The sequence below is a fragment of the Melanostigma gelatinosum genome, assembly GCF_949748355.1.
Source record: "Melanostigma gelatinosum genome assembly, chromosome: 18".
NCBI classification, from domain to species: Eukaryota; Metazoa; Chordata; class Actinopteri; order Perciformes; family Zoarcidae; genus Melanostigma; species Melanostigma gelatinosum.
Window position 1 is genome coordinate 9,280,042 of NC_136651.1, and position 22,534 is coordinate 9,302,575.

At 42.9% G+C, this 22,534-nt stretch overlaps 1 protein-coding gene across 1 annotated transcript in view; it reads left to right on the forward strand.

Annotated features, from left to right (window-relative positions):
• LOC306792311 (thrombospondin-4-B-like) overlaps positions 1-20,845 on the forward strand; it is a 60,937-nt gene extending 40,092 nt beyond the window's left edge. Inside the window, exons 3-12 of the mRNA XM_079289383.1 lie at positions 14,834-14,999; positions 16,271-16,389; positions 16,523-16,575; positions 16,697-16,890; positions 17,977-18,155; positions 18,825-18,873; positions 18,960-19,156; positions 19,299-19,471; positions 19,635-19,774; positions 20,048-20,845. Coding sequence (XP_079145509.1) covers positions 14,834-14,999; positions 16,271-16,389; positions 16,523-16,575; positions 16,697-16,890; positions 17,977-18,155; positions 18,825-18,873; positions 18,960-19,156; positions 19,299-19,471; positions 19,635-19,774; positions 20,048-20,106 — 1,329 coding nt within the window. The 3' untranslated portion in view covers positions 20,107-20,845. The remainder of the gene's footprint in view (positions 1-14,833; positions 15,000-16,270; positions 16,390-16,522; positions 16,576-16,696; positions 16,891-17,976; positions 18,156-18,824; positions 18,874-18,959; positions 19,157-19,298; positions 19,472-19,634; positions 19,775-20,047) is intronic.
• The last annotated feature ends 1,689 nt before the right edge of the window (positions 20,846-22,534 follow it).

Genomic DNA, 22,534 nt, shown 5'->3' on the forward strand with positions numbered 1-22,534 from the left:
GCTATTGAGGTTAGCTTAGCATGCTACCTGGAAACAGACGGACGGGGACGGAAGTGACCAACACAACGCTAGTCAGAGTTTAATGAGAGTAAACGGTGTTTTTAACGGAGTTCGTCTGGAGGAAAACGGTTGAGCATATTCCTTATATGAGTAGCAAAGCCATGTTAAGTGGCCTGTGCAGTGATGTGCCTGTGTGCGGTTGTGCGCATGCGCAAAATAAACGGTCAGTGAGTTCCCAGACCAAAGAGACAATGGCGGCTTGCTCTTTTTCTCCCGTGAATGCTAGCTACTAGGAGCTACTAGCTAACCACTTTGGTGACTGGAATAACGGGGATAGCTGCAGGAATGTCTAACGACACAAAAACTTCCTGTGGTTTAGTGAAAATGTCTAAAGTAGAAATGTTGAGATCTTTAGTCAGCCAACGACTAACTGCGGCTGAAGAAGATATATTTGGTCTGTTTGAAAGAACGATAGCAGAGTACGAGGAGGAACTCTCTCGTTCAAAAGAGGCGAATAAGCGACAACGGGAACTTCTGGACGCCGTTCACAACCCGGAAGTCCGGATACAAAGAGCACGTGGGTTCACTTTATTTCTTCTCTCAAACACTGTTCATGCGGTTCTTCGCTCAGCTTCTAGATGACAGGAAATATTTCAATTTAAAGTACAAGTTTGTTCTTTGATAACACCACATGGATTTGGCAGCTTAAAATGGTTCATATGTTCATGTCACATAAGTTGATTACATTATTGTATTATCTGGTTCTAGTGATACTCTGGAAGTGTATGTCCAGGAGACTATTTGCTCAATTCTAAAATGTCTTTGTAACCCCTCTGTGTGTGTTTACTGTTTTCCTGCAGACGTCCAGCAGCTGTTGTTGGTTAAAGAAGAGGTTCCCTCTGAGCAGCAGGAGTGGAGCTCCAGTCTGGACCAGGAGGACCCAGAGCCCCCACACATTAAAGAAGAACAGGAGGAACTCTGCACCAGTCAGGAAGGAGAGCAGCTTCAAGGTCTGGAGGAGGCCGATGTCAAGTTCTCATTCACTCCTGTGAAGAGTGAAGATGAAGAAGAGGAAGCTCAGTCCTCACAGCTTCATCAAAGACAAACTAAACAGATGGGAACAGAAGCTGATGGAGAGGACTGTGGAGGACCAGAACCAGACAGGAACTTGGATCCAGATAGACATCCAGAACCAGATACTGATGAGAAGACTGGAGACTCTTCTGACACTGATGAGGGTGGTGATGGGAAGAAGACCAGAGAACCTCATTCAGGTTTAAACTATGTGAAACCTGATGAAGTCCGTGTCACTGATTCAAGATGTAGCGCTGGTGAAAAACATTTTAGATGCTCTGAGTGTGAGAAAACATTTGGCAAGAGTCAAAATCTGAAGAGACACATGAGAACCCACACAGGAGAAAAACCTTTCAGCTGCTCAGTCTGTAAGAAATCTTTTAACAGGCGTTCACATTTACAGAGCCACATGAGAACCCACACAGGAGAAAAACCTTTCAGCTGCTCAGTCTGTAAGAAATCTTTTAACAGGCGTTCAACTTTACAGACACACATGAGAACCCACACAGGAGAAAAACCTTTCAGCTGCTCAGTCTGTAAGAAATCTTTTAACGAGCGTTCAACTTTACAGATACACATGAGAACCCACACAGGAGAAAAGCCTTTCAGCTGCTCAGTCTGTAAGAAATCTTTTAACAGGCGTTCAACTTTACAGATACACATGAGAACCCACACAGGAGAAAAACCTTTCAGCTGCTCAGTCTGTAAGAGATCTTTTAACCATCGTTCAGCTTTACAGAGACACATGAGAACCCACACAGGAAACAATCCCCTTTAGCTGTTGTGGTTGCAGTAAAGTTTCCGTTTGTGATAAAAGCTTTCAGCACGAGTCACCTCTGAATTGACACATGATTAACCGCCGTTCAACTACACTGATTTCAATACAAAAAGTTATTCACTGAATGAGCGCCAACTGTACAGTTTGAAATAGTTTTGATGATTATATTGATGATTGATTTGATGGTAATGTAAGTTTAAGACGATGGTTTTACCTGCATCTGTGCACAGTATATTGTATTCAAATGATTTCATCAATAAAAAGTAAAAGGTTTGTGTATTTCACTGGTTCATACAGTTGTACATAGCACACTTTGTTCATCAGGATTAAATCCATCAGTGACTGGAGTGTGACTCAATAGTTCTTTGTCTTGTTTGCTCTCTTTGCTGCCATTACTGGAATAAAATTGTCATCTTGTCTGACACAAACTTGTAAAAAGGATAAAAAAGGTCCTGAGATGAAGCAATCTACACATTCTTTGGAGTCACAAACCAACAACATCCTTATCTAGATCTATCGTTCCTTCCAGTTGATCAACAGGCCGACACATTCCTGAATGTGTTCACCACTTGTCGATACTTTTTTAGATTGCCGGTGGCTTTTCTTGATCGTACCATCATCTTATCCTAATCGTGCTCCCCGGCCTCTTGTCCTCCCCTCCCCTCGTTACAGGAAATATACACCACCCGCCTCACCCGGAAAGCCACTCAAATCGCAAGCGACACCAGTCACCCTGCACATAGTCTGTTCAGCCTCCTACCCTCTGGAAGAAGGTACAGGAGCCTCCGCTGCCGCACCACCAGACTAAAGAACAGCTTCACTCACCAAGCTGTCAGGACACTGAACTCTCTCCCCTCACTCCCCCCACACCCAGGAATACTGTCAGGACTACCCCCCCCCCCCCCCCCCCCACCTAAAAAAAAAAAAAAAAAAACCTCTCAGGACTTTGAATTGAATGAACTGTCTTATCACCAGCTCACTTTATTGTCTTATATTAATTGCCCCTACAATATTAATTTTTATATTAATTGCCCACTTTTCACACACACACACACACACACACATTATTATATTAATTGCCCATTTTTCCCATTATTATATTAATTGCCCATTTGCCCCTACAATATTAATTATTATATTAATTGCCCACTTTTCCCGTTTTTATGTGTATTGAACGTTCTTATGTGTATTGAATGTTTAATCATAGTACAGTATATGTTTTAACTAGGATATCTGTCTTCACCTAGCCTAGGAAGTGTTTTATGTGTTGTGCTTGCACTTTTATGTTCCACCGTGGGAGAGTGGGAAACGTAATTTCGATTCCTTATATGTCCTGACATGCAAGAAATTGACAATAAAAGCTACTTTGACTTTGACTTTGTTCATGTGTATGAGCACTTTTACCAGCTCAACTTTAGGTAACCATGAAACAGGCCCCACCTTTGACTTCATCACACAGCTCCAACACAATATATCAGGATTGGTGCGGCAGCAAAGGGGTTGGACCTGATCACACCCGGCCCTCATACATTGTGTTACATAATGCTGTTTGGAAAATACGAAATGCTAAAAATAGTGCGGAATGAAAGAAATCTATAGAGATTAAAACAATAAATAAAATGTCAGTGAATCAAAAGACATCAAGCTAAGTGATGCAGATCAATCAAAGAACAACAACTCTTTTGTACGAGGGAAAAGACAATAGCTCAATCATAGAGTTGGAAATATGTCTTTAATAGTAAATACACACGTTTTATGTCGCTCTCACACGGAGCCATCTAAGAAATACATATTACAGGGAGGAACTGAGACAGAGCTCCAGTATTTATCCCACTATGACTACGTCCTCCTCAGTGAACTCATAGAAGGGAACCTCCAGCTTTAGAGGAGCAGGTCCCTTTCTTATCCTTCCTGAAGCATCGTAGTGGGAGCCATGGCACGGACAGTAGTAGCCTCCGAAGTCTCCGGCGTTGGCGATGGGCACACAACCCAGATGGGTGCACACACCGAAGACGATGATCCAGCGGGGGTTAATCACTCTATCCTTGTCATGCTGTGTGTGTTTGTGTGTGCAATCATAATTCCACATGTTTGAAACCCTTTTCCCCTGTAGGCGGTGCTGTCGGAGGCCTTCTGGGCTGCTGGCTGACCAGTGGACAGTTCAAACCGCTGCCTCAGGTCATAATGGAGCTCAGTCCTCAGCAGCAGCAGAAGCTTGATGGTATCTTCTGGCCGTGCTGGGAGACATTCAGTGGACAGATTTGGCTCAGCTAACTGCTCTAGTGATGGACAACGCCACCCTGAAGCAGCAGCTGACGGCGACCCTTCTCGGGTACATCTCCAAGGAGCTCCAGGCGCAGGTGCACTACGTGGATTAGTGTCTGTGGAAGAACTGGGATACTCTCACTCAGGGGCCCACATGCTCAGAATGTCTTTTGAAAAGAATGTGAACTGTTTGTATGACGCTGGAGAGACTCTTTATCAAATATGAAATCACATATTGTAAATTTGCACAGACGCCATCACAGTCTTGGTTACAGGTTATTGTGAAAACAGCTGTATACCTGGATTCATTTATTATTGGAAGTACACTCATCCGATGAAGGAATTATGTATTTATTTTCTAGTTAGTGTTGGTTTTCTAGAGGGGGCCGGGGACACGCTCACCTAGAAGAAAATGTTGTACATTTTAAAGTTAAATGCATCAGTCTGGTGCACTCTGAGACCAACATCAACAACATGAACATAATTCATGCTGAAAGTAACGCAGTTTAAACTGACAAATGCAGGAAGGACAGCTGGCAAGAAATCACTAACTGTCATTCTGTAAATTAACCGATTTATAATATCACTGCTTCATCTATAACGCGATAGATCTGACTATAATAACACGTGTATTCACGTTCATGTTTTACTTTGATGTATTCTTATTCTTTCAGCTGAGACCCCAGCGATGTGAAACTGACTTTTGGGCAAATAAATAAAAAAATATATAAATATAATTCTAAGCAGTACGGAAGTTTCCTTCCATAACTTAAAATCACCCACACCAAACATTAAAGTAGCCGGAGACTGTGAGACACGACTCAAGAAGCCGACACACGTCAGTGAATGTGTGATGAGAGAATATTTACACATTTCTTTTCTATTTACTCCCAAGTCTGTTTCGCACCACTAAGGCTACAGCTGAAAGAACAAGGCTAAAATATCGTCATACACGCCATGAAAACACATCTGCAACACATTAATTTACCATAATACACACATGTACTTATAGTCAGATCTATCCTGCACTAAATGAATCAGTGATGTCATAAATCTGTTAATTTACTAATTCACACAGTCTGAGATTTATTGCCAGCTGTCTTTTTTTGCATTTGTCAGTTTAAACTGTGATTGTGTAATATTCATTAACGGTCCACGTGCCGAGCTCTGATTGGTCAGTGTGTATTTGAAGAAAATGAATTCAATCACACGTTGCTGAGGGAGCAGAGGGGCAGAAAACGGTCTGAAGGCAATTCATTGGTGATATTTTGTCTTCAATAAATAAATGTTGGAAAACAATCACTTGAGTCGTCTCGTTCCACGACCCACAACTGTTACATATGTACAGATGTAAGGTAACTGAAGATAGGAGTAATGATATACTTTTTTATTAGTTTAAGGGGCTTTTGTTACCCACCAAGTTGCAGCGGAACCGGATGTTCCTCGTAGAACCTGTCTGAATGGACTGGTTGGATCTGAATGGAACTGAATGGATCTGTTCACCTTTTCTTCTGGATGGTTCTCCTCTGACTCATCTCCCGAGTCAAAACCACACCCATAATGCATTGCTGGTGAAATCCAGGGAACTGCCATTACATGTGAGGAGAACTGAGTTAGCACTATCACACTGGATTAGAATTCAGGGTGGACCTAACGGAAATATAGCATCGACTGTCCTGTACAATGGTTGGGAGTACTCGACTTTCTCTGGTAAAAGCTTTGGATGGGACATCTTGGCAGGACATTTGGAATTATGACAATAAGGTGTTGGGGTCTGACCAAATGGCTTCAAAATGTGCTGTGGACAAAGAGAATCAGGCCTGCACTTTTTCAAGCAAAGGTTTCATCCTGAGTTGTAGTTTGATGAGAGCAAAGGAATTTCACACTCGGGTGTAAATGTCCCCCCCCCCCAAAAAAACCATGGTCACCTGAATGCACCGCTGCCATCTCATTGGCCGAAGGCCAAGAGACCCCAGGACCCCTGTGGTTCAACCACTGTTCAACAAAACTGCCTGCAGATCACACCCCAATGCTTTTTCCAACAATCCCTCCGGGGTAACAGGAGGCACGCAAACACTCTCTTCGCCCCGGACCTGCACGCTTTTTCCCTTCGACCTCGGCTGAGACAGGGAGCACACAATGCTCTCTTCGCCCTGGGACCCGTCCTTGGACATATGAAGACACACCAGCCTCCTACCTCCAGCACGACGCTGGCAACCGAAGGCCACGAGGGAGCCGCGGCCCTCAAACCCTCATCAAACCCTGTCAGGTCACAAGCCATTTCGCTGGACGAAACAACAGTGTTCCACGCTGAGTAAAGGCCCACTCCGCCCGCGATAACGAATCCGCTTCAGCGATCCGTTCTCCGCTTTTTGATTCTTTTTCTTTTTGTGCACACATTCCGGCGAAGGAAAGACGACCAAGCCTCCCTCCTTCACCGACGATTCCTGGTAAGACGCACGGACCACGCCGTCAGCCGAAGTTAGATCACCCTCCCTGCAGCGAGGATAGATCACGTCTGCGTTTCGCTCCAGAGCGAGCTCACGCCAACGGGCCGAAGCCGCACCAGCAAACGCCGTGCGACACACAGCGCCCGCTGCAAAGCCACGCTGACCAGAAAGCTCCCCCTGCTCCCCCTTCCCGACGAGGAAAACGGACCACTTTGCCACGAACATACTTCAACGACGCATCGACAAGTAAGATTCTTGGCATCTGGGCATAGCTTAGCTTAAATTAACGTAAATTTAATTCAGGCCATTCATTTATATGTTGATATTCCCGTGTTTTTGTGTGTTTAAGTTACTGTCGCGTGATATTGAGATATCGCGCAATCATTACGGAGCAGAGAAGCTCCGCTGTATTAGTGTATTAACTGCTATGACTGTTTATTTGGGATTATTTTCATTCATTGTCTTCCACTCCGTGTGGGAGTTCTCTTTTCATTAACTCGAATCTGTGAGTGAGCTGAGGTGCGTGGCTTATCACGGCATATGTTACCGGCAGTTCAAAGACGACAGCGGTATAATTATGCGTGATAGAACCATCAAACTCAGGCTCCCTACAACATCGCACGCCGAAGTGTGATGCACGTCGAGTTCTCGCTCCTTTTTTCCTTTCTTCCTCCTCTCACGTAACACGCACACACAGCTCCTATCTCTGCCCCTGGGGAAACCCCGTTCAAACGATCGCCTCACAACACATGTGTGCATCGGCACACGTGATTACGTACAGCAGTCTCACCGCCATTTTGTCCGAGTCACTCGACTCTGCCATCTGGTGGTAGTTTAGCTGTAGTATCTTAAGGCCCCTCCCCTTTTGGCCAGCGTCACTCGACGCCGCCATCTTTGTAGTCTTTAGCGGTAGCTGTAAGACTCCCCTTCCTTTTCACCCACAGACCCACACACACATACACACACACATACACACACAGACATACACCCTCATCCATTTTATTCATTCTTTAGTTTAGGCATATAAAATTGTATGATAACATTTGTTGGTTGCAATATTAATTGATTTGATCATTTATTATTTTGATTTAATAAACTCTGTTATACTTTAAGGAGCAGTCGTCTGTGATTACTTGTGCATATGTATTTGATAAACCTGTATGTAGTAGCCTGTGCTCGAACTTAAAACCTTCACTGTCACTGAATGTATAGTCATACGCAGACTATTGACATTACGAGTGACTACTAATTATGAGACTTAGTTTTATCGTTTGGTTATTGGTCCCTGTTCGCAGGGTGGTGCCCCGTTGTTATTAATAATCATTAATAATTGTTACATACATTAATAATTCTATTGATGTCAAGAATTCAGTTTCTTAAATGCTGATAACCCAAACACGCTCCTTTAGTTCCCAACAAAGGGTAGAAATTACAACAAAATTCAGACATCAGTCAGAGTGAGAAGTGATGGACGTAAAAGTAGAAAATAAGATGTTACTTTCAGATTAAGGTTCGGACATACAGGACTCAATGACACATTATACACATCATGAAAAAGACAGAGTGGGATAAATGTGAGATATGCAACTGTAAAGAAACTGTAGAACATGTGCTGATAGAGTGGAAAGAGAGACTGAAGAACAGAGTGGTAGATACAGGAAGGGAGTGGAGCATCAAAGGACTGTTAGACAGGGGACAAACAAGTTCAGCTTAAAAGGGCTTTATTTAATATTTTGAATGGAACGGGTTAAAAAGACAGACTATGACTGCAATATTGAGTTTATTTCTAATTGTTTCATTATATTTATAAATAACATTATTATTGTGTTTAAATGATAACTGTCATAAAGTCATGATGTTACACACTCCGGTCCAGTAGGTGGCGCCTTAAACATTGGTTTGGAGTCCTCCATTAAAGTGAAAGAAGAAGAAGGAGAAGAAGAAGAAGAAGAAGAAGAAGACGGAGGGGAGGAAGAAGAAGAGGACTAATCTCCTGGTAGCCGATAAAGATATTGAAGTTAGCTTAGCATGCTACCTGGAAACACACGGACGAGGACGGAAGTGACCAACACAGCGCAAGTCAGAGTAAACGGTGACAAGGAGTTGACGGAGTTCGTCTGGAGGAAACCTTTCTGTGGTTTAGTGAAAATGTCTAAAGTAGAAATGTTGAGATCTTTAGTCAGCCAGCGACTAACTGCGGCTGAAGAAGATATATTAGGCATGTTTGAAAGAACGATAGCAGAGTACGAGGAGGAAATCTCTCGTTCAAAAGAGGCGAATAAGCGACAACGGGAACTTCTGGACGCCGTTCACAACCCGGAAGTCCGGATCCAAAGAGCACGTGGGTTCACTTTATTTCTTCTCTCAAACACTGTTCATGCTCCGACTGATAACTTTTAATGTAGTTTTGAGTGAGACTCTGTTGCAATTCGTCGTTTTCTTCTTGTCCTGATTTAATACCTGCAAACGTGTCGCTTTTCGGTGAAATAAGCCGTTTTGAATCAAAATATATCATCCACGTGAGTGTAGATCCGTAGAGTTTTCAATTTTTTTGGGGGGGGGGGGGGGGGGGGTCAACTGGCCAGCCAGCGTTTCTCAGATTGGAGTGAGACAAGGAGAAAATGTGATGTCGTGATCTTCTCAATAAAACATATTTGATGCGACGTGTCGAGTCTTGGCCAATCAGCGTTAAGATGTCTACACTGTCTTCATTTCGATGGTTCTCGCTACTGTAGAAATATGCTTGCGGTATTTACAGGCATTAAACTTTTTTAATTATGTATTATTATTATTATGTATTTTTATTATTATGTATTGTGAGGAATTTAAGTTTTAAAGCGCTCCTAGCAATGGATATTATGCGTTACAATCTGTTTACTTGTAGAAGGTTTAAACTAAAGGGAGAGTTACTGAATTTTGTTGTGCACTGTGAGAGAAACCAGAGAATTTATGACACCGCCATTAAGTCAGATAGGGGGGATGTTGCTGAAGAGTTTCTGAGTACAGCCTTAAAGAAGGGGGGTGAATTGGTCAAGGAAGTGGCCGAATGAAGTCCGAAGGGTTCAGCCAATCACTGAGCTGATCGATGGGCTAAGGAATGTGTAATATGAGACATTTCAGAGACTTTGGAGGGACAAAGAAACTGAATCCCCGGAGATAATCAGACCTCATCTGGACCATGAGGCGGACACACCAGTCTGTCGTGTGGTGCGGATGGGGCCTCTATTTCATGAAGTATCACAACTGATAATGTAATTCAGTTTGTAACTGCATTTTCTTTTGTTAGTATATTAAATTCCTTTTGATTTAAGCTTCAACCAGCTGATTCGGCCCTGCTTAATGATGGAAGAAAGGGGGGGGGCTGCCTCTTCTCCTCTGCATGCTTCTTCATCTCTGGAGCAAGGAGGGGGGCTTTTACCTTTTGTTTGAGAAATTTTGAACATAACGTGTGTGTGCGCTCATTTGCAATAGTGTTGCGTGTGTCATAGAGCAGGGGTTCTTAACCTTTTTGACCTCGGGGCCCAACTTTTCAAGTACAAAGTGTCCCGGGGCCCACTCTGACTATATGCATCACAAGTGTCAGAACACCTGCAGGTCATACAGAAACAGAGCAGTGGGCCTTTGGAGTCAGTACAAATTTAAGATTTTTGTCCGCATAAAATAAAAAAGTATCTTTCAGTATAAATAACTGCCGGTGGCTGTATCTGTACAGGTAAAGGACAGTATGGAGTGGTCTCACCGACGTCACGATCTCCTTAGTTACGAGGTCGGTCGGCCATGTTGGAGTACATACAGAACCTACATGGCGGCGAGTAAACAAGGAAGTGCGGCGAAAATACCATACTTTGAATCACTGGATAGTGCATCAAAGGTTCACTACCTGGCCAAATTGAAGGTTATTGGTAACTTGGATCCCTATACGATGAGTGCAGATGGTTTCAGTGCCGATCCTACTTATCTTCCATCGGTAAACTACGCCAACATCTACACGTATCTCGTGAACACCCCCAGTCCTTACACAGAAGACGAGTTGGCGTGCTACAAAGGGCTCGACGCTTATAATCAGTTTGTCAGTGGATGGGTCCGAGACGTCAAAGCAACGGTCGTCGAGAATTCTCATCTCGTCATTGGAAGAGTAAATATATACAGATCTGGTCAGATATTTAGCAATATTCAATGTTTACTCAGCGCAAACAGACACGTGTGTTTGTTTACATTGTACATGCACGTCATTGTGTGCGTGTGTGTAGGAATTAACTTTAAACTAACCCATAACTTCATCCATCGGTGTGTGTGTATATATATATGATCTGACGTTAAACTCATATCAAGCAATGCTGAGGCTGCATCTCTGTGTTTCGCCTGTTGTACACGCTCGACACGTCTCTGGTACCGACTGCTGTCACGGGCCGATGAAGCTTCGGTAACCTTCTCATGTCCAAGTTTAATTTATATTTCCTTTATTAAATACTGTTCACAAACGAATTAGTAAATAAAATCACTGACCACTTATAAAGTGATCCGCACATACTCTAGTGTACGCCAAATTCCATTCCTTTATATCTCGAGAGATGCGTGACAGCCATTTCTCGCGACGTCGCTTGGATAGCTCCTTCGTGTCATTTCCTTGATGTGTAATGACCGCTGGCAAACGAAAGAATGATTTCTTGTCTCTATCAGCTCTGCTGCCACAACCAAAGACAGCACAAAAGTTCACCACCGATAGGTTATGCGACTCAGCCGTGCATGCCAGTGGCTTTGTGTGTACTCCAACATGGCCGACAGCTAAACTGTGACGTCACACGAGACCACTCCATAGGGCTGTAACTACACTATCAGTGAACAACTGCCTCACATTTGAAGAAGATTGGACAAAGTATGACCATTCTACAGAGTTTCTTCATGAAGAGATCCAGGCCGAGCTCTAAAAGGACATTTGGAGACCCAAATGGACACATGGTAACACATGATATTCTGACACACTAAAGGTGTTTCTCCCTTTATATTGTGATTTTATATTATTTTCCTTTTATTATAAGCCTTTGCAAATTGCAAAAACGATGTATATATGGTGGAAGACATGGTGTGTGAGTAGCGGACTTGCTGTGCTTAATGGCTGCGACCGAGCGCACGAACGAGAATGAGAACAGCTCAGTTACACAAACGTTGGTTGACGGCTTACGGAAGAGGAGGATAAGGTTTGTACTATAAGTACTAGCGTTTTCTGAAGCCAGGAGCTCCATGGTAACATCCGCTAGCACGTTGTCGGGTCTGTAATGTGTCTTTTTCCGTCGAAATGCTGCAAGATACGACTTGCAGCGGTTATGGCGACTTTGGACAGTGTGTGTGTGGGCTCCTTTTGTGGAGAAACCATAAGAAATGAAAGAAAATCGATGATTTCTTTGCAAAGATGAGGATTTTGGGCATGCTGGGATACCAAACACGGACATGTTTTGTGACGTATTTGCGCAAACAAGCCGTAGGAACGGAAGGGGAGGGGATCGAGGATGCCGGTGTTGAACAGGCAAAACCCTTGTTAAATAAATGAGATGACAGAATGTGATGATCACAAAGACATTTATTATCATGTGTATGTAAACCTGCATACACAACAAGAAGCCCAACAGACTTTCCCACGAGCGTTGGATGTTTCGTCGCTACGTGTCGCTTTATTTTTGAAGGCTTCAGTGCTTCGTTTGATAGCATTAGCTCACATTCCACACACTGAGCCCTCGGCTCTGCCTCGTTGCCTCCGTTCACAAAGCCGTACTTAAGAAAGTCAGGGTTGTACTTGCGCACACATTTAGACTTTTGGGGGGTATGGCACCACTGTCGTCTTCATTTTTTCTTTTTAATAACTTATCCATAACTTTCGCTACAGGCTAGCGGCTAGCTGAGTGTCTTCTTCTGCTTATTGCAGCTTGTTAAACAACTGACTGACGCATTACCGCCACCAGGTGGTGGGAAGCTGTATTGTAACTGAGTGTCTCATGGATAACAGTGATATATCTGGTGTCTTCTATTGATAACCTATGCGGTCCCGCGGCCCTCGCGGCCCACAGGTGCAAAACTGAAAGTTTTTCGCGGCCCTCTAGGTGGCGCTCGCGGCCCAATCATGGGCCGCGGCCCTATGGTTAAGAATCACTGTCATAGAGCAAAGGTTTGAATCTCCGGGTGAGGCGCTCCCCGTACAAAGAGGGAGCTCTGACACGCAGGTGGTTCAGCTTAAAACTTGTAACTAGTTGTGTTGTGAATCGGGTTAGTCGGTGGGATATTGTGTAGCAACCTGCAGGAACAGCACCTTCCCCATCCCTGAGACTCCAGGACTCCCACACACAATGTGGCCCAACCCTGGCTTGTGTGTGGGTGAAGATAATGCGTCCCTGTGCTGGACAAGTTCAAATAAAGTATAAAGATACAGGGCTCACAAAACACTGAGAGGAGAGATGCGTATGCGGAGCCCTGACTTTGTGTCTGTTGCTAGGGCTACTTAATCAATTATTGTGTTTTGTGAAACCATAGATCTATGTTTTTGATGCTTGACTTAATAAACAATAAATTCTTAATACTTGTAGATCGTCTACCCCCCCCCCCCCCTTCGGGTGCTTGGCACCTCTTTCACCTCTTATGAGTTTGCAGGTATGCTGATTTCTTCTCTCAGCTTCTAGATGACAGGAAATATTTCAACTTCAAGTACAAGTTTGTTCTCTTTGATAACGCCACATGGATTTGGCAGCTTAAAATGGTTCATATGTTCATGTCACATAAGTTGATTACATTATTGTATTATCTGGTTCTAGTGATACTCTGGAAGTGTATGTCCAGGAGACTATTTGCTCAATTCTAAAATGTCTTTGTAACCCCTCTGTGTGTGTTTACTGTTTTCCTGCAGACATCCAGCAGCTGTTGTTGGTTAAAGAAGAGGTTCCCTCTGAGCAGCAGGAGTCGAGCTCCAGTCTGGACCAGGAGGACCCAGAGCCCCCACACATGAAAGAAGAACAGGAGGAACTCTGCACCAGTCAGGAAGGAGAGCAGCTTCAAGGTCTGGAGGAGGCCGATGTCAAGTTCTCATTCACTCCTGTGAAGATGAAGAAGAGGAAGCTCAGTCCTCACAGCTTCATCAAAGACAAACTAAACAGATGGGAACAGAAGCTGATGGAGAGGACTGTGGAGGACCAGAACCAGACAGGAACTTGGATCCAGATAGACATCCAGAACCAGATACTGATGAGAAGCCTGGAGACTCTTCTGACACTGATGAGGGTGCTGATGGGAAGAAGACCAGAGAACCTCAGTCAGGTTTAAACTATGTGAAACCTGATGAAGTCAGTGATTCAAGATGTAGCGCTGGTGAAAAACATTTTAGATGCTCTGAGTGTGAGAAAACATTTGGCAAGAGTCAAAATCTGAAGATACACATGAGAACCCACACAGGAGAAAAACCTTTCAGCTGCTCAGTCTGTAAGAAATCTTTTAACGTGCGTTCAACTTTACAGACACACATGAGAACCCACACAGGAGAAAAACCTTTCAGCTGCTCAGTCTGTAAGAGATCTTTTAACCATCGTTCAGCTTTACAGAGACACATGAGAACCCACACAGGAAACAATCCCCTTTAGCTGTTGTGGTTGCAGTAAAGTTTCCGTTTGTGATAAAAGCTTTCAGCACGAGTCACCTCTGAAGTGACACATGATTAACCGCGGTTCAACTACACTGATTTCAATACAAAAAGTTATTCACTGAATGAGCGCCAACTGTACAGTTTGAAATAGTTTTGATGATTATATTGATGATTGATTTGATGGTAATGTAAGTTTAAGACGATGGTTTTACCTGCATCTGTGCACAGTATATTGTATTCAAATGATTTCATCAATAAAAAGTAAAAGGTTTGTGTATTTCACTGGTTCATACAGTTGTACATAGCACACTTTGTTCGTCAGGATTAAATCCATCAGTGACTGGAGTGTGACTCAATAGTTCTTTGTCTTGTTTGCTCTCTTTGCTGCCATTACTGGAATAAAATTGTCATCTTGTCTGACACAAACTCGTAAAAAGGATAAAAAAGGTCCTGAGATGAAGCAATCTACACATTCTTTGGAGTCACAAACCAACAACATCCTTATCTCGATCTATAGTTCCTTCCAGTTGATATATATATAGTTGTATTAATCCGTACGAAAACATGCATGCACATGCAAGCTTGTCCACTGAAAACAAATACACGTGATGTGAACGGGGCCTTTGTGTTCTCCGTCTGTCTCAGGACAACTGCAGGTTGAAGGCCAACGTGGACCAGAGGAACAGCGATAAGGACAGCCACGGCGACGCCTGTGATAACTGTCGCACGGTGGAGAACCCGGACCAGAAGGACACCGACACCGACAGCGACGGCAAAGGGGACGCCTGCGATGATGATATGGATGGAGACGGTATGGAGATAAATAAAATAGCACCGATGCTCGTGCTTATATAACCAGCACTGAAGGCACTCTCCGTTTAATTAAACGTATTATTCTGTTCCTTCCTTCACATTTACACCCTGCTCTTACATTAAATAATGCAGATTTTACAGTACAAATCTCTCTTAATCATGTTGTAAAAAAAATACAGTTGTATGGATGTTTTTATAAGCCAGCTGAGGCATAACAAACAGCACTGCAAAAAAAAAGAAAAGTTAAGGCCGAAAGCAGTCTGACCCCTGAGCGAACACAAGCTTTGATCATTCACCAGCATGATTACACCTCAGAAAACCCCATGGCAGAGAAGATGGTTTCTCCTCTATTGCTGCTGCTTGACCTTTATGCATTCGTGGGGCTGCTGCTGCCTCCCTGCGATGAATAAGAAATAGCATCTGAACACAAACTGCCGTTCACCTTCACAGCAAATACAACAGTGCAACCTAGTGGTGGAATTACAAGTACCACGCCATATAATTATTCAGTCGATATAGTTCAAACAGTAGTATGGATGTAATGTCTACATTTTTCATATGCATTCAAAAATCAAATATAAATTCACTGATTGACTTCACTAAGTGTGAGAGAGTTACTTTAATGCATTACTTTGATTTTAGAGATCAAACCTCAATTCAAACAGATGAAGATAATATCTCATTATGTATCCATGTAATCATTCTTCCATATTGGCAACATCCATATCTGTTTATATTTCCACTGGGCAGTAACTTGGTTTCTTTTATGATAGGTCTGCAGCCAACGATTCCAATCTGCAGATTATTCTCTCTATAAAACGAGGGGTTTGTAAAATGACAAAAAATAGTGGAAAATGTCTTAAAGCCCAAGTTGAAATCTTCAAAAAGCTTGTTTTGTCTGACCAATGGTCCAAAAGCCGGAGTAAAATCAATTTACTGACACATAAGATTCCCCAATTCCTAAAATGAGTAAACTGGAACTAAATATTTTTGGGCATTTTTGGATTTATTATCAGAATTGTTGCAGGTAAATATTCTGTCAATCGACTTATTGTCACAGAATCATAGAAATTCACTGATATCTTTTGTGGGAGTTCAGAAAAAGGGACAATGAGAAGAGTATTTATTCTACTACAGTACAATATTATCTGTACTTGCCACCTCCGAATATGTCATCCATGACAATACTATATATTTCCCTGCTGAGACGGAGTCAGACTGACTGCTAAATAACACGAACCATCTCCTCCTGTTGACTGGCGAGCATAGGCCTGAAGAACTTTCTGGACAATTGCCAGCTTGTCCAAAACAGAGACCAGCTGGACCGGGACGGAGACGGAGTGGGAGACGCCTGCGACAGCTGCCCCGACATCCCCAACCCAAACCAGGTCAGTCAGAACCAGATGGAGGGATGGAGGGACGGATAGCTGTGGTGGAAAGTAACTGAGTACACTTTGTTACTAGAGTCCCTCAAGTGTAAAAGAAATGGTGTTTTTCATGAACTCTCTGCTCTTGTTTCAGTCTGATATTGACCACGACCTGGTTGGAGACTCCTGTGACACAAACCAAGACAGGTAACGATATTCTCCCAGTCTTCATGTTGTGTTCTTGCAGATATCTGAACTGCTGTTTCATACTACTGCTAGTACTACAGCCTTTTTTCACATCATGCGATCGTGTCACTTTCCCTTGTAGTGATGGCGACGGTCACCAGGACACCAAGGATAATTGCCCATTCGTAATAAATAGCTCCCAGCTGGACAGTGACAAAGACGGGCTGGGTGACGAGTGTGACGATGACGACGACAACGACGGGATCCCTGACACTCTGCCACCGGGACCAGACAACTGCCGGCTGGCACCAAATCCTGACCAGATCGACGACAACGGTGAGCGATGGTCTAAAAGACATCGCACCTCCTCATATACCACGCAGTCAAATCAGTTTACAGTAATAATCACATATGATTGTTGATATATTTGGCTGAAAACCAGCCTGGTGATCAGATAAATGTTCATAATTTCATCTCCACATTCTCCCCGAACTGCTCCCTGACTTTCCTTTGAAAGCAATTTTGGTCCCCAGTTGCACACCAACGCAGATCAAACAAAAGCAACTGTGAGCACATTGAGTGGCATTTTTGGTGACTCATTGGGACATTTTCTGTGTAAAACATGCCCCCTGGAGTGTCAATTCAAATCAAGTCAAGACAGCTTTTTTTGGCAGTCAGGGAGTCAAGAGATGTAAGTTGGAGCTGACAGTTGGGAAAATAACAAAACACAAAAAGTGTATTTACTGAGTCCAAATGTTTTACAAGATGCACACAAGACATTCAGGCATTTGCCCGATTGAGCATCAATTCAATCGTTGACACAGAATGAAGCTTTTATGCCAAGAACCGCCAAGTCGGACCTTCTTGACGTCGTAGCAGCTGTTGCACTTCCACAGTGATAAAAGTGCATCAACACATTTCCTTCCATTTAATAATCCATATCAGAACTGCACACTACAAGACACGAACACCACAGAGTAGACTACAGCGTGGCACTTTTTTAACCACGGCAGACACAGCAGCTCTAATGCTGAACCCACACAGCAGGGTGCAGACTAGAGAGATACAATCCATCTATATTAAACCAATGCAACATACAGCCTTGCTCTTTTGCTTGAAATGTGAATAGCCCCTTAAGAAAGGACATTTGGGGATGTTTTATATTCAGCTCTGTCGGCCTTTTTGACATTTTTGCTTAAGCCAGTCTGAAATCTCCTCATTGTGACAACGCAGGAAACACGCTGGTTTAAAAAGGATTTAAAAGGAGCTCGTTACTTTGAATAAATGACGCAACACAATCTTTGCCAGTGTGTGTAATCAAAAACTGTTAACAAGTCTCTGCACCTCTGACCTATTGGAACAATGACTCACGGTCTTTCTTACTTTAATTTAAGTCTAAATCTCCTCTCTGTTGTCCCTCAGATGATGGAGTTGGAGACATGTGCGAGTCTGACTTTGACCAGGACAAAGTGATTGACAGGATCGACAACTGCCCTGAGAATGCTGAGGTCACCTTGACTGACTTCAGGGCCTATCAGACGGTGGTGCTGGACCCTGAGGGCGACGCCCAGATCGACCCCAACTGGGTTGTTCTGAACCAGGTGAGATTACTAAAAGCTGAAAATTCCCTCTCCATGTACAAGTTGAAGCAGCTATGGTCGATATTTTTATCTAAACAACAGAACCAATAACAATAAGAAATGTGAATCGTGATGCGTGAAATCGTACCACGACGACAGAAAATACACAAGACAATATACAACAGTGCCTCGTTTAACCGTGTTGTTGATTCTCGATTTTTTAACTGTGAGGTGCCATACCATATTTAATGATGCTTTCCAGCACAGCGTTGTCCAACGTTGACGTGATCTCAGTTCAGTCTGAGTCTGCAGAGAAAGCCTCTGAGCCAGCCTAGCACACGGATAATCAACGTGGACACTCTCAATTTAATTTATTGTCCATTTGTATTCCCGAGTACTTATAGGAGCACACCTGCTCAATTGCACTGTCACCAATGATTACAGGGCCATGAGCTGCAGCTCTCAAATATGATTTCCTCTGTCTTTTGGTATTACCGTTAAAAATGAGGCGGTGGCTGTCACACCAGTCTTTAAAAGTGGCAATCTCCAGCAGCAGACTTAATATAGCCGTATCATCTGAAAATCTGATGGAATTATTTGGCTGTCTGCTTCTGCATTAATTCGTGTACAGTGTAGCAAATGAAGGCATCAGGGTGCAAAATGTCTTATTCACAACTCTTTCTCACACAGGGAATGGAAATTATCCAGACCATGAATAGTGACCCAGGACTTGCTGTTGGTAAGAAGTATTTCCTCTGCGTTGAATATCAGTGAATAAAATGCACAATGTCTGAACATCAGTAATATACTGATTTCTGTTGCCAGGTTACACTGCTTTCAGTGGAGTGGACTTCGAAGGAACATTTCACGTAAATACAGTGACCGACGACGACTACGCCGGCTTCATCTTTGGCTACCAGGACTCGTCCTCCTTCTACGTGGTGATGTGGAAGCAGACTGAACAGACCTACTGGCAGGCAACACCCTTCAGAGCTGTGGCTGAGCCCGGCATCCAACTTAAGGTGAAAGCACAAGTCATCAACTCCCCCAGGCAGCAGATTCGTGCTCATCCTATTTTTAATCCCTCGACATATTTTCCACATTTCTTCCTCTCTCTCGCTCTCTCCCCCTTACTTCTCTCTGTTATCTGTCGCTGTTCATCAGGCTGTGAAGTCTAAATCGGGTCCCGGGGAGCACTTGAGAAACTCTCTGTGGCACACGGGAGACACCAACGACCAGGTGCGTCTGCTGTGGAAGGACCCCAGGAATGTGGGCTGGAAGGACAAGGTGTCCTACCGTTGGTACCTGCAGCATCGCCCACAGGTTGGATACATCAGGTATACGACCAACCGTGTTCCGGACAATCTTCATATTGATTACACGAAAAAACCCGTAATTGTTGCTCCATCTAACTCTCAGCAAGCAAGTGAATAAGCATATTTCCCCAAAGTGGTGAGAGTGGAACGTCGATTATTTGTTTTAATTGTGTGTTTTGTTTAGGGCGCGGTTCTATGAAGGAACTGAGCTGGTGGCCGACTCTGGCGTGACAATTGACACGACCATGAGAGGAGGACGACTCGGCGTGTTCTGTTTCTCTCAGGAAAACATCATCTGGTCCAATTTGAAATACCGCTGCAATGGTGAGGGAGGAACACTGAATCACAAATCCACATATTCTATTATTTTTATATATTTTGAATTACCCTGATTGCATGCTATGCAGCGATTGTCTTGAGGTTTGTTTCCAATACATATCTTCTTACGGTCTTTCATTGCTTGCGTCTGGAAAGTGATTTTAGATTGAGATCTGATGTTGTTGTTGCAGACTACAGCTGTGAATAGAATTGGTTTGGCCTCGTTTTGGCTTTAGAGTCTGAGCTCATCTCATGATACCCGACTTCTCTCTTCCACAGACACCATCCCAGAGGATTTCCAGGAGTTCAGCACTCAGCACGGCGCCGACTCACTCTGAAGTCGAGAGAGAAACATGACGCCAGATCTCTGAAGACTGCTTGTGTGTGAATGTGTGAATGTGTGAGTGTGTGTCTGTCCGTCTGTGTATTGACGTGTACAGTTTCAGTGCATATATGATCACAATCTCCGTACTGTATGTGCATATTATCATGTCTCTTTCTGTTACCCGAATGTGTTTTTACTGTTTGATTAACTCTTAATGAATCCAGCTGAGCTCATTATGCTGAAGGTTATAAGTTATAATGATTTTTACTGAAAATGATGCTATGTGATATGACATAAATACACCGAAAACATGTAACATCAAATTACAAAATGCAAAATATGGTCAATAATGGACAGTTTCCATATATTTTCAAAATAAAGGGAACATTATTATAATTTTTAAACGGTATTTTCCACACGAGAGATTTTAGCATATGTGTAGCATGATAAAATTGTTCAAACAACTGGAAGGAAAGTTACCGCTTCGGATCAGCCTCATACTGATGTTACATTTTGATCATAAACTGGTTTTATTTGTTTATCAGAGCGGTATTTCTACTACGTTTGTAAAGAGGACACCAAGTCTTGTATGACTCAAATGTCAGACTGTGCCTTGCCTCACTTACTGTAGAAGATTAACTTAAAGCTCAGTTTAGCCATGTTTTCTCTTTCCATCATTTGGTCCTTGACATCTTGATCATTTCATATCTATGTAGTCACAATCCTGGTCAAAGTAAAAGGGCTTTAAAGTACATCGGTGTTGAACAGGCTCATTCTTATTTTTCCTTTAAAATGTTGACATGTTTTGATGATTAGATATGTTAAAGACAACACATACTGCGCATGCATACAACAAATGAACTAATTGAATGCATGAAAATAACCTCTATACTTCCCCAGAGGATTGGCACGTTCTCGGTTGAAACTCTAGAAACAAAGGCCACGGTTTAGCTTGAGCAGGAAATACTTTCCTAATAAGAACATTCTTATCCCCGATTAGCTGCGCTGATGAATTGAGAGACATTGGTCTTTGCTCCCGGGAGGAGGTCCTCCGGAAAAGATACAATTAACAACGCTCATTGAGTCCACGCTCAGATTTGGTACTGTCTTTAGCTTGATCCAGTAGACTAATTGAGTTTTTATTTTCTAGTTCGTGTTGGTTTTCTAGAGGGGGCCGGGGACACGCTCACCTGGAAGAAAATGTTGTACATTTTAAAGTTAAATGCATCAGTCTGGTGCACTCTGAGACCAACATCAACAACATGAACATAATTCATGCTGAAAGTAACGCAGTTTAAACTGACAAATGCTGGAAGGACAGCTGGCAAGAAATCACTAACTGTCATTCTGTAAATTAACCGATTTATAATATCACTGCTTCATCTATAACGCGATAGATCTGACTATAATAACACGTGTATTCACATTCATGTTTTACTTTGATGTATTCTTATTCTTTCAGCTGAGACCCCAGCGATGTGAAACTGACTTTTGGGCAAATAAATAAAAATATATATAAATATAATTCTAAGCAGTAAGGAAGTTTCCTTCCATAACTTAAAATCACCCACACCAAACATTAAAGTAGCCGGAGACTGTGAGACACGACTCAAGAAGCCGACACACGTCAGTGAATGTGTGATGAGAGAATATTTACACATTTCTTTTCTATTTACTCCCAAGTCTGTTTCGCACCACTAAGGCTACAGCTGAAAGAACAAGGCTAAAATATCGTCATACACGCCATGAAAACACATCTGCAACACATTAATTTACCATAATACACACATGTACTTATAGTCAGATCTATCCTGCTCTAAATGAAGCAGTGATGTCATAAATCTGTTAATTTACTAATTCACACAGTCTGAGATTTATTGCCAGCTGTCTTTTTTTGCATTTGTCAGTTTAAACTGTGATTATGTAATATTCATTAACGGTCCACGTGCCGAGCTCTGATTGGTCAGTGTGTATTTGAAGAAAATGAATTCAATCACACGTTGCTGAGGGAGCAGAGGGGCAGAAAACGGTCTGAAGGCAATTCATTGGTGATATTTTGTCTTCAATAAATAAATGTTGGAAAACAATCACTTGAGTCGTCTCGTTCCATGACCCACAACTGTTACATATGTACAGATGGAAGGTAACTGAAGATAGGAGTAATGATATACTTTTTTATTAGTTTAAGGGGCTTTTGTTACCCACCAAGTTGCAGCGGAACCGGATGTTCCTCGTAGAACCTGTCTGAATGGACTTTTATCTGTTCACCTTTTCTTCTGGATGGTTCTCCTCTGACTCATCTCCCGAGTCAAAACCACACCCATAATGCATTGCTGGTGAAATCCAGGGAACTGCCATTACATGTGAGGAGAACTGAGTTTGCACTATCACACTGGATTAGAATTCAGGGTGGACTTAAAGGAAATATAGCATCGACTGTC